At 39.5% G+C, this 20,474-nt stretch overlaps 2 protein-coding genes across 3 annotated transcripts in view; one reads left to right on the top strand and one right to left on the bottom strand.

Annotated features, from left to right (window-relative positions):
• Nucleotides 1-6,472, top strand: part of asic4b (acid-sensing (proton-gated) ion channel family member 4b) — a 36,893-nt gene extending 30,421 nt beyond the window's left edge. The window contains exons 4-11 of one of the 2 annotated variants that reach the window (XM_082136878.1): nt 191-344; nt 2,600-2,653; nt 4,205-4,358; nt 4,900-4,991; nt 5,625-5,669; nt 5,802-5,881; nt 5,991-6,170; nt 6,256-6,472. In XM_082136878.1, the coding sequence (XP_081993004.1) occupies nt 191-344; nt 2,600-2,653; nt 4,205-4,358; nt 4,900-4,991; nt 5,625-5,669; nt 5,802-5,881; nt 5,991-6,170; nt 6,256-6,357 (861 nt within the window). In that variant the 3' untranslated portion in view covers nt 6,358-6,472. The remainder of the gene's footprint in view (nt 1-190; nt 345-2,599; nt 2,654-4,204; nt 4,359-4,899; nt 4,992-5,624; nt 5,670-5,801; nt 5,882-5,990; nt 6,171-6,255) is intronic. The other variant, XM_082136879.1, reaches the window with a different exon arrangement.
• A 139-nt stretch (nt 6,473-6,611) lies between these two features.
• On the bottom strand, nt 6,612-20,203 carry chpfb (chondroitin polymerizing factor b). The gene is made up of 4 exons (XM_082136803.1): nt 19,782-20,203; nt 17,524-18,091; nt 12,598-12,780; nt 6,612-11,070 (listed from the first exon to the last, which is right to left on the bottom strand). The coding sequence occupies exons 1-4, from the start codon at nt 20,081-20,083 to the stop codon at nt 9,808-9,810; spliced, it is 2,316 nt and encodes a 771-aa protein (XP_081992929.1). The 5' UTR covers nt 20,084-20,203; the 3' UTR covers nt 6,612-9,807.
• Between the last annotated feature and the right edge of the window lie 271 nt (nt 20,204-20,474).

The following is a 20,474-nucleotide window of genomic DNA, read 5'->3' as shown; positions in this document are numbered from 1 at the left end:
TCTAAACTCTTGAATTCCAGACATTTTTTAATTAGGAGCTAATTTACAAAGTCGCAAAGATTTCAAGGCTGACTGGGATGTTTTCTATTGAGACTGCATGTGTCAAGTATTTCACAGCTATAGGGTGCACTCAAGCTGACAAAGAAGCAGAGAGAGAGACCTTTTCTCGAAATGTCTGCTATTTTTCTAGCTAACGTACCTGCCACAGCCGTGGGGAAACTGCCGGGCTTCATCTGAGCCTGTGATCCCAGGATACGACACCTACAGCGTCAGTGCTTGCAGACTGCACTGTGAGAGCACGCAGGTGCAGAGAGAGTGCAACTGCAGGATGGTGCATATGCCAGGTGCGTGTTGTATGTAAGTGGGAGAGTTGTCATAAAATCTGTCTGTATCAGTAAGAACAAATGTGGCGTGTTGGTACTTATCACGCCACCACACAGTTCATCTGTATAATTCTTCTTAATGCTGCCGACAGATTGGCAGCTGCATCCCAACATTCCTGGTTTCACTGTTGAGACGGTCGCTTTCTTGGAAATGAGCGTTCTAACCATTTATAAAGCAGACATCTGTAAATAATAAACAAGGCCTCTTACTGATATTTTGGTTATGGAAGCTTGTTTCTACCACTGAATAAAAAATAAAAAAGGTTATTGCGACACAATTCGGACTTTATAACTCACGTTTATCTCACAATTCTGAGAAAAAAAGTGAGGATTACAAATATAAAAGGTAATTTTGACTTTTTATCTCACAATTCTTTTTCTCAAAATTGCGAGTTTGTATCTCATGACTCTGACTTTATAACGTGCAATTGCGAGTTTATATCTTAGCTACAATTAGGACTTTTTTTTCTCAGAATTGCATGTCAGGAAATTTCCCTTTCGACTTGTCTCTCAGCCGCCTGCTCATAGAAATCGATATATTACGAGGCTCGTTTTGAGGAAAATTAGGTTGTAGCTTGTTGTCTTTGTTACTATGATTGGAAATAGGCGTCATTTGTGTTAGAACAACGTTTAGCTCACGAGTTATTGATCCGGGAAGTTCGAATCTGTGAATATATTGTCAACTTTACTGAACACCTTGAGGTAAGCACTGATCGTATTACTTTATATTTTAGTCCAAGTTCAAAATATAACTCTATGAACCGCTCCATTGTTAACATATTAAGTATTATCACCATAGACAGTAAAAGAAATGGACACAGCGACATCTGTTAGACGTCAATTGAAGACAATTAGAAGCTCTCACTTCCTGATGGCCGAGCGTACTGCGCAGACTCAAACTGGGCTTGACGACGTAGATGTGACGTGAGTCTGTCTTCTAGTAGTAGCTGTGCCAAGAGAAATCTGAATCACTCCCTTCCGAAACTTGCAGAGACGGAGAGTGTGAGTAGGAGGTGTCCATGAGCTAGGAGTAGGAGAAACTTTTGCTAAGTATTCTGATTAATTATTTTGTCATTTTGCCTCCACGTCCCCCCGATTGCCCGCGAGCTTCTCCTCCTATCCATACGGTAATCTCTCTACTGTGCGACAGAGAGTCGCGTGGTTATGACGCAATCGTTAGCCTATTTTTTTACAAAAACTGCATCTACGGGGCCATAAGATACAAGGTAATGGAGCCTTTTATACATTTTCGTGTTTCTTTAGAAATAAATAATGGACAAATGTCTTTAAACGCCTCAGATGTAAAGTTATTCGCTGTCAAAGTGACGATAAAATGAATGGGAGTCAATGGAATGCTAACAGCAGGTGGGGGTCTGCTAATCAATTGCGGCGCCCGGGGAGCGATATTTTTTTTCACAGGATGGTAGGGGAAGACTCATGAATATTCATTAGGGAAGTCATCCCTGATTGGTCTTAACCCCAGTGACGGGTAGGTTTAGGGCGGGGTTAGGGGTAGGTCATCAGACCCCCAGTGGCGGGTAGGTTTAGGGGTGGGGTTAGGGGTAGGTCATCAGACCAATCAGGGATGACTTCCCTAATGAATATTCATGAGTCTTCCCCTACCATCCTGTGAAAAACAATATCGCGCCCGGGGAAGCTTTGGCCCCCTGATTATCACACAGTGAAAAATACATCGCGCGTGATCGCGGAGCAGAGATAACTCTGACAACGCGCTGACAGACAGGACAGACCAGGTTACTTTTGGGTTACTTTTGATATGAAACTAAGTCTCAACTTTCAAATTTGGTCATTTTTTAAAGAGATTTAAACAATAAATACCGTTTTGTGGCTCTTTTATATCTCGTGACAGATCGCTGTGGCGCCTCAGTTAAAGCTTCTCGTGAACCAATCATCTCTTCCTTCTAGTTAATTCATAGCATCAAATAAACATAATGAACATAAGAAGGAATGTTGTTTTAACCGCGGAAAGACGTCAGTATACTCCGTTTTTCAGGTTCAAATCCTCCAACGCTTCTCCTGACTGATTTGTCGGACATAAATGGCGGATGGCGGATTATGATTGGTCAGATCGCCTGTCAATCAAACTCCCTGTGAAATAAAAGGTCGCAATGTTTGAATTTTTTTAATTCCTTGGTGGAAACAAGCTTTCATACTGTAGTTGGTTAAAATTGTACTCATCAAATATTTCTCTACAGGTGATGCTGTTATCTGCACACCGAGTAAATTCAAGTGTGTTGACAAGGCGTTAGGTAAGGTCACCCCAGACACATACAAATACTGATGCTGTTTGATAAACTCAATTAATTTGCTTTCTTTTTTATTCCCTCATTTCCTAAGTTTTTTCCCTCATGTTCCTTCAAACCTGTATCATTTTCTTTCGTTTGCAGAAGATATTTTGAAGAACTGTTTTTCCCAAACTATGAAAGTCGTTGAGGTCCAAAATGACACTGGACCCCATTGATTTTCATTGTATGGACAAAAAAAAATAAAAAGATAATAAGACAGAGACATTTTTTCAATATATCTTATGCATTACAGGCTTGAAGCGACATGAGACTGAGTGATTAATGAATGCATTTACATGCACTTTCTTTCAATGATTATGCTAAATAAACCGACAAGGCCGATAAAGAAAAGCGGTTTACATGACCACAATTAAGGTCAAACCCATCTTAAGAATAAACTGATCGACACCCATTACCCTGATGTCACCTGGCAAGAAAACACCCTAACTTGCATACTGCAGATTTAAGGGCATGCAACCAGAGCGAGTGTTTCGCTATATGGAAAGAGCAAATATATAATTTACTCCGACTCTTTCTTGACCAAGAAGTTATAAAAATGTGATCTCATCTCCAAAGGAGAAGTGGTATATTCATAGAAACTGAAATTCTGAGAGGAGAATATGAGTCTGTACAAGTTTCCCGCTGACATTTCAGAATACTATGGTTTTTTTAATGTTTTACTTAGCATCACAACTCGCATAATAGACTACTCTGAGTCGAATTGTAACGATCACCAGTGAGAGTGCCCAGGATAACCATCAGAGGGCACTCCAACCCAGACAATCACCACACATCCACAAACTACATTTCCCATAATCCTTTGCCCAGACTAATCAGCCATGTTCACATTCACCTGTATGTCATTATCTCGTTTAGCTCACCCCATATAAACCTGTTTTTCACATTCGTTTCCTGCAAAGTCTTATTTAGTGTCTCTACTGCAATTCCTAGCATTCTCTCTGTTCTTCCCGTTTTCTTGGTTTTTGATCTTTGCCCGTTTCTTGGATTCCCCTTTTTGCCTGTGTCCCCTGCCTTACTTTGTGTTTATGACCTATTGCCTGTTATCTGGATTACGTTTTTGGATTACCATTTCAAAATACTGATTCTCAATCAGTTCGTGTCTCGGAGCAGTTCGTGACAGGAATACACGGATGCTTCTGTTTTGATGTCACCACTGGGAAATAACCAGATTTTTTATTTAATTTTTTAGTCTTGTAAATGCAGTTGTCTTGTGTTGCGGAGTCATTGGTCTGCATGTAAACTGGATTTTTTTTTTTTTTCAATAAACTGCTTATTGGTGTGCATGTAATCATGCTCATTGACAAGTTCTAAACGGTGATCATTGACAACTCTAATGATTTCACTTAATAGAGGATTTAAAAACACCCTAATGCATTTTAAACTATTGAATGACACAGAGAGCTCGATTATTGATGATGACTACTGCACCATTCATTACAGTAGCCCACTTGTCCATACCAAGTATTCATCAATATTTCCTGTACACTTCTCCAGCTTTACTCCAGAAGAGCACGGGTGACTCATGTCCCTGTGAGACACCCTGTAATTTGACTCGGTATGGAAAAGAGCTCTCTATGGTTAAAATCCCCAGCAGGGGCTCCGCTCGCTACCTTTCTCGCAAATACCGGAAATCAGAGGAATACATTAGGTAAGTCCAATGCATAAATGTCCACACACACACACACACACACAATCTCAGGGGTAGTTTTTATTCTGCTGCTGAACATATTTCAGCATTGTAGTTTAAACCGGCCTCAGACAGACCAAAGAGGAAACATACCCAGCATTTTTTGCATAGAAAACCAAATATGCTTCTGCAAGGATACCTGCTCAGCATTTTTGAAAAACTTCTTCCACAAATTATATCAGCCTTTTCTAATAACTATAGCAGGATTTCTATTGTCCAAACTTCAGGCTCATTTCTGTCAGTTATATAAGGGGATGAAAAATGTAATTGTGGTCCTCCATTCACTGGCTTAATAATAGAAAAAACTATTTAATAGACTGCTGTAAAATGACATTCTGTGGTTTCCACTAATTATTATTTTTTTTAACCATTTTTGTGGCTAATCCTTTTCTTTCCATAATACAAATCATAATGGGCTAGTTTCCATTCTGTTTCCCTGCAGGGAATTAAACATTTTTATTAAACTTTTATTTTTTTATAATTTTTTTTTATTATTGTGCAGAGACAACTTTCTCATCTTGGATATTTTCTTTGAGGCCCTTAACTATGAGACAATAGAACAGAAGAAAGCATACGACATTGCTGGTCTGTTAGGTATGTTTGCAATCCCGCACACACTACAACAATTTGTCCTATAACTATTATGATCATAATAGTCTGGCTTTTCAAAAAGTGTTACTTTTTTTCTCAGTCGCTTTGGTTCATTTCTCAGATCACAACTGAAATTCTCAAAACTACAAAACTATAATTTTCCATTGCTTTGGCACAGAATGACCTTCGATGACTACATCTTTCAAATTGCATGAATTATATTTTTCTCTTAGATTCCACAACCAAAATGTACGTACAGGCCAATTTGTATGTTGACATACTTTCAAAACCTATACAAAACTGAATAAGACAATTTCTGCAGTAATACCGTATTGAAATATATTCCTAATCTAAAAAATATTAAATAAATCAAAACAATTATCAATTTCATTACCATCTATACAAAAGGAGACAACGAAGGTATAATTGTCTACTGCAATGTAAACATTAACCATGTAAACTGCAGTGAATTTTAAACAGTAGAGAGGTGTCATTCTGGTTTTGTACAGTTTTTATTTTATTTTATTTTTTGGTCATTGTTTTATGAGTAAGAAACTGCATTTGTTGGGTGATTACCTCTGCTTGTGTTATAGAAGCGTGACTTGAGACATGATTGAAGTGTTTCGGTATTATTAGTGCATTTTGGATGCAAAATTGACTGCTGTGCCAAGCTGAAAATTGGTAAGGAGAACAGTATTAAGAGTTTTGAAAATGTGACCTAAGTATTGAGAAATGGGTCCTAGCGGAAAGGAAAACAAAACAAAACAATTCAATCTCTAATTTATGTCATTGCTGTTTGATTTTCATTTCCAGGAGACATTGGTGGACAAATGGGGCTCTTCATTGGAGCCAGTATTCTTACTATCCTGGAAATACTTGACTATATCTATGAGGTATGTATCTTCACTTCATTGTGAGAGGATAGGGCAGTCCCCTGACATTCACATAAACACACAAACATCTCTTGTCCTTTCAGTCTGCTTTTAATCTTTATCTCTATAGGTGGCCAAACACAAAATCAAGCAACTCCTGAAACCAAAGAAGAGTCAGAAACAACAGAACCAACAGAACTTAATTCAAGAGCAGATCAAGAGAACAAAGAACCTGCGAGAACAGAACCTGCAAGCTCAGCTGGCTGCCGGAACTATAGCTACAGTCAGATTTGAAGAAGTCAAAGTCAAGGTGAGTCAGAGAGATTTTTGAAATAGCTTCTAAACTTTGCACCTAATATCTGAAGATCTGCATCATGCGATATGTTTGTCAACAGGCAGCTAATGACGTGGCTCAACCGCACAGTGCACATCCAACTTCAATGTTACCAAATCATCACAACGCACAACCGGGCGTACAGCAGGACTTTGCTTTTTAAGGGACGCCTCTTCTTCTCGCTATTTATTTTTTCATATCACTGAACCTAAAATTGGGATCCTGAATGGACCCTGCACTGAATTATACATTTCGTTTTTTTTTTTTTTTTTTTTTTTTTTACTTATAAAAGCTACAGCCAAAGCCTAATCCAGGACCTCATCATATGAAATCGGCTCAAACCAGCTCACACTCTTTCAAGGCAATATCAGATGAAGAAACCACATGTGCTTTTGTTGATTTGTGTTTTTTTTCCCCTTCTGGATGGACCTATCATGGGCCTAAAAGAAGAAAGATTGTGAAAATATTGCATTCACACATAAATATCCTATTTGACTGGACAAACAGGAACTTACTGAAAGTTATAAGGGAAACAGAGAGTTAAAGCAAACAAGCACCTTTTGCTAAGTGCAGAAAAAGATTTCTGCGAGGTTCTTCTTGCGGTAATGTACAGTGCTTGTGCCATTTCACCTTTTCACGTTTCTTAATAACATAATGAGACTTCTCAGTAGGAGAAAAGCTAAAATATACCACTCATTTTTCTGTGAGTAGGTGTTATGCTCTTTTTCAGTCTTATGTAACTTTTCCACTGTGCTAGGTTTGAAACATGGAAAACACCACTAGAACACACTGTTTGTTGAGATCATCTCTAGTAAAATAAATAAATAAATACATAACTGTAAAGACTATTAAATAATATCCTTTGTATGAAAATAGGTGATAGAGTTTTTATTTTGTATTCAAATACAAGCACATTCAAATACAATATACACATTTAAAATTGTAGTAACATTTAGCTGAATATCCATCATTTCCATCCGGTCTAAAAAGGTGTGGAAAGGACTAAAACACAATAATACTCACTGCAGCTAAAACAGAAATGTCAGAGTATAACCTTAAAACCACCATAAGCTCTTCTTTATTTTATTTCTTATATTTTTATGTCTTGAATAATGTATTGGAGACTGGTCACAAGCCAGAGCCTTCTGATTAAATATGCGTAATTCTGCATTTCCACAGATTAACCTTGTACATGAGGACAGCATTTCAAGGAGAGAAAAAAAACTGCTTTTACTGCCACCTAGTGGGCTTAATACTAAAACACCAACACCTATCATGTTTCATCAACACCACTTTGTATGAACTTAGTAACACCCGCTCAAGTCTGGTGGCTCCATAATGGGGGACATTCAAGGGTAGAGATGTTATATGGAATAATGCAATTCTGCAAATTACTGTGGAAATATTTGGTGAATAAAAGTTGTTTTTAAGAGAATTTCACATGGATATGATGATTTGTTGTGAGCAAATGGGTTGTGATTACACAATAATAATGACAATTTACCCTTATTTATATTGACACACTTTCTACAAATAGAATTAGAGCCTCTTAGGCTCTTCATCTGAAACCATTTCTGTTAGCAGCAGCACAACGCACACAGTAAATATCTGCAGTGTGATGAATTAACTCTATAATCTCATTATAACATGGCAGTTCCACAGAGCCTGGTACTCTGCTCACAAACATCTTTTTGATAGAGGAAATATGGAAAGGAAAACAAACAAACAAACAAACCACCAAAACATAATTCTGACATTATAAATATACTTAAATATTAGGTTCATGTGCAAAACAAAACAAAAAAAGTGTTTTTGTGTTCATTTGTTGGTTGGTTGCATAGTTGAGAAGCATTCCACTGTGAAGGAACAGATTTAAAGGCACAGATTTTTACATGGACAATATAGTTAGGTTGCCCCAGACAGCCAAAGCTAACGGGAAAAGGAAGTGTGGGTGGAATACTGGAATGCATTTCTAGCATGGGCGGATTCAGAAATCTGGAATAATACAAAATACATTGTTATACATTCGCCCTTTCAGAACTGTCCAATTTTGTTGTGAATATTCTTCATCCTCTCTTCCCTCAGCTGCAGTCACAATAAAAAAATACACTATAATCACTGAAAAAATTCTATTCACATTCTCTTTCCCAGCTCCGTCACTACCGTCAAAAACCGTATACTTCGTTTTTTACATGTATGCTAGTTTATGCATATGCATGATTTTTTTTTTCCTAAACCAGTTAAGCTGATTTCATTGGTCAACTCAGTCACGTGGTCAATTGTAAAGAAAAATTCAACCTTCATGGATTCAGTCGGGAGGTCAGAATATCATCCAATCCTATCACAGCAAACAGTAAAAAAAAAAAAAAGCTATTTATCTGGATGTGCTACCAACGCTATACTGAGGTTATGTTTAGGGGTTAGTATTTGTTTCAGCGTTAAGGAGTGGTCACACTACACTTTTTGTTCCATAGACTTCCATATATGCATGCGAATTATATTAAAACTACTACAGTGTCCAAACAAAAATGCAATGCACAGGTCTAGTGACCGCGGCTTTATGTAGGCAATCAGCACTGTGATTGACATGACCAATGAAAACTTTAGAATCTGCTGTGGGACAAAAATCGTGCTGTAAGCACAATGCATGTGACAAATTTCATCATTAGAATAGCATGCATACACTGTGCGTACAGTACACAGCCATATTTTTTAACTGTGCATACTCTGCATACTTGTGCCTTGAATTTTGTTGCCGTAATTAGTTTGTCCACAAGGTGCACAAGGAAACAGGTGAAGTGTACTTTGAAAGGCTATAACTGCATCCGAAATCTCATGCTTCCCTACTATATAGTAGACAAAAAACAGTACGTGACAAGAGTAGTATGTTCGAATTCACAGTACTCATAAAAGAGTAGGCAAAAAGTACACAGATGACCCAGATGACACAATAAATGCTTTACTATCCCATGAGGCCATGGGAGAGGATTTGTGAATGGCAGTGAAGTGACGCAATTGATGCTGGTAGGTCACATGACAGTGGCAACTTGGCGAATGTACTACCTTCAGATTACAATCGTACTACACACATACTATATAAAACATACTTTTTTTAGCGGTCGCAAAGTAACTACTCAAAATAAGTACCTACTCAGAGAGTATGTGATTTCGGACGCAGCCTATGAGTTTGGCGGTACGCATATGCTAGCATTTGTGTCAAAACTAAAGTATACATTGGGTTAAACTACACCAGTCTGTAAGGTAAATAACATTTACAAATGAGGAATACAACATTAAAAACAATCCATCCTAACCAGGCAGCAACATGTGACGTGCTGCAATACAAAATTGTAAAATTGTTCAGAAAAGCACAGTGAAAGAACAGTATAATTTTTTTGTAGTGCATTAACAGTTGCGAGTCAAGTACTCACAGAAAGATGTCTCTAAATATTTCTTGTTAAATGTCTTAAAATATTCCTTTCAGAACACTTCTCTTTGAATTCAGTAAGATAATCAAACAGCTTTTACTGGAGACAGATGTTAGGAGAAGGAGGAGTGTTGCTAGCGGTTAGCCAGTCTACAGTTACCCCACTGTTGCTTCTTTGGAAGCTCCTCAGGTGCTGTTTCCCTGCTCTTGTTCAAATATTAGCATGGCGAGCTGGGAACGTGACCCCTGGCCCTCCAGAGAGCTCTGGAGACAGCGGTGGAACACGTCCTCACTTAGCCGAGGATCGCAGGTTTGGTTGCGGAAAGCCTGGCGCAAAGCAGGCTCGACGGCACGGAACACGTGCAGTCCCGAGTACTGCACAAACATGTCATAAAGATCCAGGCTCTCCAGCAGATCTTCACTCTCCTGCAAATCCCTGGACATCCGTGTGCGTGAGGACATGTAGTCAGAGTTGTAGAAACACACCTCCTCGAAGGTGTTGCGGTCAAAGTGGCCCGCTTCCCGGACCAGGTCGTGTGAGGCAGGGGGAACCTGGTCTGGATAAGCCACACTGGGGTCAAAGTCTTGGAAATGGATGGGAAAGAAAGCCTGCCAGCCACTGATGGTGTTCATGCGGCAGCGATTCAGGAACTCGGAGTTGAGTACAGTGTCAGCTGTGACCAGGAGGAAGAGTGTTTCTACCGGGTGCTTCCTAGAAACAATGTCCAGGATCCGCAGGACACCAGGATTTTCTGTCTTTATGCTGATCCAAGACACCTTGACGCTGGGATATCTGCGCTCAACTGCGGTGATCTTAGCCTTGACCTCTGAAAAGACATCATTTGTACTCACTTTTTGGGCCTCAGCGGGTTCGTAAGTGAACAGGAAATTAAGAACTGCATTCTCACCAGTCTCAAACAAATTGAATGAAATGTGATCTAAGAAGTGCAGTGCTACTTGGGACTCATAACTAGTGAGGGGCAGGAGGACGTGAACTCGTGTAGCCTCGGTGACATAAGGCATGGGGATAATCTCTACCTGGCTGAGGGGTCTCACAAGGTGTACACGGCGTGCAATAGATTTTTGGTGACCAGACTCAGTCGTGGCCTGGACCTGCAGGTCCAAGGTGTACTCCATCCCTCGTGTCTGGTCCAAGCGCCTGTAACCGTTCACCAGCCGTGGAGAGCTCAACTGTACAAAAGGGTTGTATTTTTTATTGAGCTCTTCAACAGCAACCCTGATAACGTCAGTCACGTCATCGCGATCAGCGCCATTGAGCTGGCATTTAGGGGCACCGTCCACACAGGAGAAAAGGCTATCTTCGGTAAAGTAGTCCCAACGCAGTACCTCAAAGCGGCTTTTGGGTTCAAAGGGAGGTGTGATGCCAATGGGCCATAGAGCACTCTTGTTTCCATCCGCTGCTACTTCACTGACATTCTTAATCTCAGACTGAGGGTGAAAAGTAAGGTGCATGAAAAGTTGAAAAAGCCATTACACTTAAAAAGAATACAATCAAAATACAATACACTGTATCTTTAGGGGGTAAAACAGCTTGTCACTTTCATCTTGAAGGGTTCACATTAGCACCTTAAGGGTAGGCCTACATATTAATATTGTAAGGTATAGTATCCCTGCTGAAAAATACAGCATAAACCAGCATGAATTCCATGTTGGTCCAGGTAGGTTTATGCTGGTTAGAGCTGGTATAGTGCAGGTCTAGCTGGAGGACCAGCATTATCATGCTGTTCTCAAGCAAAATTGAGCTGGTGTAGTTGGTGCAGCACTCCAGCTTCCCATTATGGGGATCAGCAAACCAGCAAACCAGCAACCAGCATCCCATCCCAGCATGCAAAACATACCTTATGCTGGTGACGAGCAATTCTGGATTTTTCAGCAAGGATAGTACCTTATGCTGCGTTCAGACTGCACAATATTTTTGTCTGACATTTTTTACTAGATGTTACGTGTTGCCATCGAGAAGGTGGAACTAGCGACTGACTTCCGGAAACAAGAGCGTAAACAAATAATGGCTACCGAAGCGGCATGTTAGCTTAATGCTAATTCCAGTACTCACCACTATAGTTCACCAGCATTTATCTTTTTTCACTCTGTTGTGGTAGTCCTTTGAGGAAACATCATAAAGGTAGGAGTATAGTTTCCATAGCTCCACAAACCTTCCTCCATTGCATAATTTTACCTAGCAGCACCAATACCATTGTCTCTCTTTCGTTTCGCCATGTTTGAAAGCTGTGTACGGAAGAGCTTCTGTGCTCCTATTGGTCAACATCACAAATGTGACAGAACCCATTGTAGAGGACAGAAAAAAATTAAACATGCAAGTCTTTCTAATGTGACGAAGTGTTTCGGTTATCGTCTACTATGATACACTTTACGAGATAAAACGGTCGATTCTTGTGTCCCGATACCATTGTCGTTTATGAATCACCATGACACCCTATGTCAAAACAAAATCGAGCTGATAGATATGTAGTCTGAACTCAGCATTAGGGTACCTATATGCACCCTTTACGGCAGTGTTTATCAACTCCACTCCTGGCGAACCCCCATATCAGAATGTTTTGATGCTTCACTAATTGACACCTGATTAAACTTATTACCTTTTTAGTTTGTTGAACAGGGAGACATCTAAAACATTCTGGTAGTTGAGAAACGTTGCTTTAGGGCAAAAAAGATGAGAACCACTTATTTAGGGGTAGATTCATTAGAAAGGTGTACCTTTGAGGGTACTGCCCCATGCAGTGACAAGGTAAAGGTATAATGTAGCATGCATGCTTTCAAAAAAATGATGAATTAACAAAAAAAAGTACTGATGCTGGATTTGATTGCCTTTTGTAAGCAATATTAAAGCAATGTCATGCATGAATAAAGTATACAAAATAAAGAGCTAAATAAAACACACACACATATATATATGCATGCATTTGTTAAGTTGTAAAGAATTCAGCACAATCTAACCTGCAGTTTTTCAATCTCCTCATAGGTCCTCTGCAGTTCTATTTCTGTGAAATGTTTGTGCAGACGATACATAAGCTCTGCACTGGTCACTGGATGAACAGTGAGAGCATTCTGGAATCCATCATTCCCCACTCTGGGAAGGTCCTTATGGTTTTCCATAGTAAAATAATTATAATTCAGCCCCTAAGGTAAAGCAAGATTGAAATTAGATCAGAATAATATATTGTATACTGTAAATATAAATGACATGTATTGTGGGTTTTTTTAGGCTTCAACATTTGGCACAATAACAAGAATGTGGTCATAGTTGCATAGACGGCACCTCTAGGTTAATTCTGGTCAGCTCTAGTCAGCAGACCCTTGCAATTTGCAGTAAAGCTGTTTTATGTCTTGTTGTAACCATGCTAATTAACTGCACAAATCTCAGCAGGTCTGCAGCTGGCCTGCCGAGAACAGGAAGAAGTACATCATTCCATTCAAGTAATCCTGGTGTCTGGACACTCACTTATTTTATGCTGGATCCAAACAGCATGTTCGGGTCTGTGTGAATTACTGATGCTTTATGGTCAGGTCACTGCTTTTATGTCATTGTTCAAAAGGTCCAAACTTAACTAGACTGTCCTAAACCTAGTTTAAAGATATGTTGCCCCTGCATGAGACTGATAGCTCACCTAATGAAAGCCAGTGAGTTTGTTTCTCTGTGGATCACAGGAGAAATCATTATTTCTGCTATTTCCAGCAACAGAAATTACGATTTGTTTCTTTGATATTAATGTTCATTCATACAGTTCTACAGTGATAATAATTTAGCTTTATCTGCTTCCAGCATCTATTTTTTCCCCTAAACCAGTAAAGTGCAAACCGTTCTGATTGCCTGTTGAAACAAATACTAACCCCTAACCTTGGTAGCACATCCTGATAGATACCCTTACTGCTTGTCAATGAAACAAACCTCATTTAATCATTTATGACTGTTTTTGCAGTAGAATTAAAGTATGGTCATATTTTTGTGTCCCTGTAACATACACCCTGTCTCGGTTATAGATGTATTTTGCAAGAGACATTGGGTTACTCTGACCAAAGCTGCAAAAAGCAGTAAAAACAGAAAATATCATTAGATATTATTACAATTTAAAGTAGCTGTTTTCTACTTTAATATATTTTAAAACGCAATTTTTGCCTGTGATTGCAAAGCTGATTTTTACTCCAGTCTTGCTGTCACACAATCCTTCAGGATTCATCTTAATATGATTACTTTGGTGCTCAAGAAACATTTTTTACTATCAATGTTAAAAACAGTAGTATTGCAACTTTGTAATGCAGTTTTTTTCTTCAGGATTTTTGTTATAAATCGACAGTTCAAAAGAACAGCATTTATTTAAAATATAAGTGCATTTGATTTATAAAAACAATACTTTTTAATCTTCACTGTCACTTTTGATTTAATTTAATGCATCTTTGCTAAATAAAAGCATTATTTCTTAAAGGAGTCATGACCTGTAATTTTCACTTTTCCACGAGAATCAATGTATGTTATGATTGCCTAACGATTATACACTGGCCGGGAAGCCGATATTTAAAAGTGAAGCGTTTGTTTACCCCTGGGTTCGTAAACCAGCCCACGTGCACGCGCACTCAAATACGAGATTTTAATTTCTGCCCCGACTTGACGTCAAGACGGGGCAGGATATACCATATATGGACACCGCAGACCTATGCTGCAGGAAGCCCGCCCTGCCCCTCTCCCCCTCATATTCACACGTGAGTTGCTCTGTTGTTGACTGCCAGAATCAACATGTAACTTAAATGTGTTTTCTCTCCCAAGAACGGACCAAGCTGTCAGGGACCAGTGGATTAAATTCATTTTTAATGACGCGGTTCCTACAACCCTTCCCACTGGCTTAACGTTAGGTGTCTGTGCTAATCATTTTACGCCGGAATCTTTCACAAATTTGAATGTCTAAAAAACCACAACGTGAAACAAGGCAAAAACACCACATGATAGCAAACGTTGATCTCAATAACCACTGTAAGCTGATAAAAAAAAAGTAGACTACATCTCCGTTAATGTAATCTACATTAAATAAAAGGTATAATGTATGTCTCAGTCAAATTGATTGTCTTTACCATTCAGAGACATCTTGATGTAGACGTCCTTCCAACGACTCTACATCTTCCTTTCCAGCTCAGGTTCAGAGTCTGGCTCGTGCATATACGGTTGAATTCCGTAGGTCGCGGCCAGGTCGGGTTCATTCACAACTTGCGCCATGATGTCATTTTGGAATGATATGCTGAAGTTACCTTCGGTGTCAACCCCCCTCCTTCCTGCCACCAATCAACGCGCCCCTCATTTGCATTATTAAAATGACCGTCCATGACAGCCAAAATATCGCATCAGATCTCGCGAGACAATAATGCCTTCAGAAATAAGGGTCAGAGGAGCTCTGTGTTTATTTTTTTTCCACTTTTCTTTTTTAGAAGGGCCTGAAAGACTATAATAGAGCGTGGGTATCCAAGGTAATACTAGGTTATGACTCCTTTAAAGAACAAAAACAAAAAATGTCCAGACACCAAACTTTTGACCGTTAGTTTAAGTCATGCAGAAACCTGAATCTAATCAGATCAGGCTATTAAGAGTGTGAAGGTCTTCCTTCAACTCTATGCCAAATCATTGAAATGGGCATAATCCACTGAGGAGCCAGCAGCCAGCACCCAGCACCCATGTCCAATCCCATTTAACACACCAACTCACAAACCATTGCTTATCACACTTATGGGGCCCTATCATTGCCATATAGTGTTTTTTTGCTAGTTTCAGCCCGACGCAGTAATCATTTTCACGTCCTACGCCACGTTGTTTAAATAGCAAATCCAATTTATGCGCCCATGGGAGTGCTGGTCTGAAAACGAGGTGTGTTCAGGGGCATTGTTATTTGGAGGCAACTGAAATAGACTGCACCAATGACCAACTGAAATCTGTTCTAAAGTCAATGGCGCAATATTTATTTTAGTTATTTAAAGGGCGCGTTAGTAATATGCGCCTATAGGCGGGTCACAGCGCGCGTACACTCTGCTTATTACACACACAGTGCAGCAGCACACAAATATGCCAAATATTACAAATAAAAGGATTACAATGTAAAAGATTAATATTGTGTACATAAAGATATGGTGGAATCCGGCTTGTCCCATAGATGGTCTGCTCGCGTGCTTTAACCTCGCGCACTAGCAGATCCGTTTGCGCTCTGGTGACGCGTTCAGTCTTTCTGCTTACAAATTTCCGCCATGTAAATAGCAAATCCGCCATGGCGCTAGCGCAACTGGATTTTAAAGGGAATGGGAGATGAGACTGGTTTATTGCACGTTACACCCAAAACACACCCATTACTCATTAAGAGAAAAGACACAACCCTTTTAGACCATGCGCCAGGCACACCGAACATTTTTCCCGCCGTTAAACTAGCAAAAGTGGATTCGGACACACCCTAAGTTAACTTGCGTCGTGCGCTTTAAACCATGTGCTTAGATCGTTAAAATAGGGCCCATGACATTTGACCATAAATATATATATATATAATATATATATATATATATATATACTGTTCTATACTGCCTTCGGTGCTAATTACGTGAAATACATTTTTTGAACATATGCCGAGCATTTTCACATGACTGTGAGCTTGTTTGAGTATATCAATGTACCTGCCTCAGAATTTGAAAAATACTGTGAACTACTGAATATTTGGCCTCCCTGGTGCATTGAGCCTCTCAATATATAACAGCGCACCCTCTCAATAAAGCATGGGCCCTTGGGTAATGTGGTTTCCTGTCGAAACTAGAGACCCTAGGTGGAAAATGTAGTCATTTGTGACCAGCATAAACATTGCCAACTAAGGAAAACCAGCTACATGAAAAGTCTACTTTATCAACACAGGCCTGTTTTTAGAGTTTGCCAGGATGATCTGTACATAGTTCAGGCTCTGAGCCCCCCAATCCCCCCGCCTCTTCCCTTCCTTCAGCTCATTTCGGCTGTCTCAGCCACATTTGCCCTGGGATAGATACTATTTTAGCTTGTGATTAATTGGAATCTCATGATGTGAGAAAAGTAACTGCCTTTGTGATTACAGGGGAAAAGCAGATGCTGTCATGAGATTGCATTGCAACAAAATAGAAACAAAGCTAATGAAATGGAAAAGTTGCTGGAATATAAACAATGAAAAGAGAATGCAATTTTGATTGTTTTGCTCTGGATACCATTTTTTGTTCTCACGCTAGATTTAAAGGCATGGTTCATCCAAAACATTAAATTCTGTCATCATTTACTCACCCTCATGTGGTCACCAGGGTTATTATAGTTAACTTAAACTAAAACCATAAAAAAAACAACATTTTGTTACTTGAAATAAAATAAACTAACTGAACTAAAATAAAATAAAAAACAAAACAACTTTTTTTTTTTTTTTAGCTAGTTCCCAGGGCAACATTCTTCAATTTAATTTAGTTTAACTTGATGTACTGAAATAACTAAAACTTAAATAAAAAATAATAAAAGCTATATATACATGTTTTTTAACTAATAAAAATGACAAAAACACAACAAAATTATTAAAATGTAAAGGAAAATATAAATTAATTCAAAATATGAATTTAAATTATAATAGTATCTTAATCTGATACAAAAATAACACTGATTGTTACAACCTTGTTTGGCTTTCTTTCTTCTGAGGAATGAAACTTCAATCTGGTCTTTCACAAAATGGATAAAAACAACTGAAATATTCTTTAAAAATCTGCCTTTGTGTTCCGCAGAAGAAAGCAAGCCAATTCGAGCTTGGAAAGACATGAGGGTGAGTAAACAATGACAGACTTTTCATTTCAATGCTTATAGATGTCATAAAGCATATTTGAGTCCCAATTAACTCTTACCTCATATTCATCAACACAGTTCATGCCTACATAATCAATGATACAGCGACCGAGCCACTCATCAGGTCTGACGCTTATGATGTCAGTCCTGCATTGCTCCAAGAAAGGCTGGAGCTTCAGAAGTAGTGCACGGGATAGTAGAAATCCTGGTCCACTGTGACAGTACCTTCCCTGGGTTTCACCTCCAATGAACTCTCCTGGGTGGCCCATGTAAAGCTGAAGGTCAATGCTGAGGTGGCTTACTAAAGTCTTCAGCCTTTCGGGCTGGGTATAGGTATCATCCTGGACAAGGTAGAACCAATCATACTCAGCAATGCGATGTTCTAGAAGATATCGGACAGACTGGTACATGTTTGGGACTGGACGCTCGTCACCGTGGACGACCACAAACATTCCATTAGGGAGTTTACGACTGCGAGTGCCTGTAAAGAAGATGAGCCGGCCATCCAGGTGGTGGTTGAGGGTCCGGTTGATGGCCACGGCTAACGTGTTTATGGTGGTTTTGGAGGTAAATACTGAAACAAAGAGACGTTCACGAATTCCAAGCTCTGTGCTGGCATACTTGGATCTAAAAAGAAAAAGATGAAGGATGAATTACTAACATGAAGAGTTAAGAAATTTGAATCACAGCAGTTACATTAGGAACTCACAAGCACAGCTGGGTTGGTCAAATAAACCAACCCAACCATTTATAACATACCACACACAGAAGTCCAAAATAGGCAGCAGTTGGGTCATTATTTACTCTCCCCGGTGACAATCTAAACTTGTCTGCTGTCATTTTTTCCCATGAAACACAAAATAATTTTGTGAATGATATTCATGCAACTCTTTGCGTATATAAGGACAGTTAAAAGCAAAAAAAAAAAAAAGACAATCCAAATTCTGAAACTATATGATGCATAGCTTTTTGTGAGGAAAATTTAGGCCAAAGTTATTAAAAGAAAATTCTCTATGCTCTCAAACCTCCTTCTTTCCACACATTTGAACAAGCATGTCACGTTCAGTTATGAGACATATGAGAAATAAAGATGTTTTCCACACAAAATGTATTTTTTCTGACTTCTCAAACAGCAGATACCATGTCCCTGTGATGGACAGGCCATCCATCCAGGGTGTTTCCTTGCCTATGGTCCGAGATGCTGGGAAAGACTCCAGCATTTCCACGATCCTACATAGGACAAGCAGTTTGGAAAAAGGATGGTTGGATGCAGATACCATCCTATCTGACATTTTCATGCTCAAACACTTTATACTGTGTATAATACTAAATATTACCTGGAAAAGGGGGGAAGTTGTGGCCTAATGGTTAGAGACTCAGACTGGTAACCCGAAGGTTGCGGGTTCGATGGCATGAAATGACAAATGTGCAATTCAGCAAAGGCATCTTAACCCCCAATTGCTCCCTGGGTGCCACAGCAAAATAGCTGCCCACTGCTCCGGGTGTGTGTCCTCTGTTTGCAGTGTGTGTGTTCACTACTCCGAATGTGTGTGCACTAACTTGGATGGATTAAATGCAGAGGACAAATTCCGTGTATAGGGTTACCATACTTGGGCTTCACACATCACTTTTGACAATCCCTTAAAATGTTACTCTCGAAGTTACTAAAATAAGACTGTGGTAACTTTATTAGCAACCACTTTAAATAAAATAAAATAAATAAATATTATTGAAGCTTCTTACACTATTTACCAAAAAATATTTTTAACAGTGGCCAAACAATATTTGTCATTTTAGCACAAACTATAATAAACTTATACATTTTTTTTTTTTAATTCTACAATGTGTTGACATCATGAATGTTATGTTTATGTGTCTTTAAGAACACTGTTGAGTTGTTGAAGCTGTCATAGTAGTTCAGATTACTGAACTGCTGATCCTTGACTGACAGCACACTTTATGTGACCTGATGACATAATTAGGCCGCATCCGCTTCCAGAGGCCAAGGGGCAAGATCAGGAGCCTTTACTCTATAAATAAACAGAGTTCTAGTCCAGTTCCCCATTCACAAATGTGCACAGGCATCTTTAGTTTAGCAGCAAACTTCTTGCAGAAAAGCTCTACAGCTACAAAGAGAAAAAAAAAAAGTGCTCTGGATGCTGTTTTATTTTAAAAGTGTTTCTGTCTTAATCATAAGTTCTTGTTTCCTTTTTTAATTTTTTAATTACTACCTTTCATGCATGCATGCTCTAAATAGACCGAACAGGCTCCATTCAGGCTGGGCACTGTATAGCATCACTGGTGGAGCTACACCTACCTGAAAACCTTTTTGGGAGGACCTTCCTGAGCAGGCTTGTTATAAGGCACTATTCTGGGCTCAAAATCCTCTTCGACATTTCCGTTGTCAGTTGTGCCAGTGGATATCGAACTAGGTTTACGGGCCCCTTTCGAGCTCCCAGGCTGCCCTATGAGCATCTCTTCGGCGGGTCCCATCCAGTCAGAGTCGCAGGACTCATCCACCCAGGTGACGCTCAGAAGGCTCAGAGTGAATCCCAGAGAGATGCCCACAATAATCGGCCCGGTCGGCCTGATGAGAGAAACTAACATTGAAATTCTCATGCTTTCTGTCGTCGGCAGTAAATAGTGGACTGTCCGCTCCTCAGCACAACGAGGAGATGCTTTTAGGAGAACGAGGCTGAGGAACTGCGTCGCTCTCTCTTCACACCTATAAAGAGAGACGTGACTGTTGCCTTCTGACGTGTCATCGCTCCGGACTCCGCCCCTTTAGTAACCAGACGTCAGTCAATGCAAATACTGAAGCGCTGATGACTGCCATTCGACAGAGGCATGGACGGGGGAGGAGACCGCAGCAAACCTATCATTAACTACTGCAGCTATAATTTAGGAGTAAAAGCGAATTTGGTCGTTTGCCCTGGGATAATGCGAGGAAACCGCGTTTGACCTGGAAAGTTTATGCTCTCTCTTTGTTTCACTAGAGGGCGATCATTCT

The sequence above is a fragment of the Leuciscus leuciscus genome, assembly GCF_965113295.1.
Source record: "Leuciscus leuciscus genome assembly, chromosome: 14".
NCBI classification, from domain to species: Eukaryota; Metazoa; Chordata; class Actinopteri; order Cypriniformes; family Leuciscidae; genus Leuciscus; species Leuciscus leuciscus.
The sequence above is the reverse complement of the archived record's forward strand: the minus strand, read 5'-3'. Positions and strand labels throughout refer to the sequence as shown.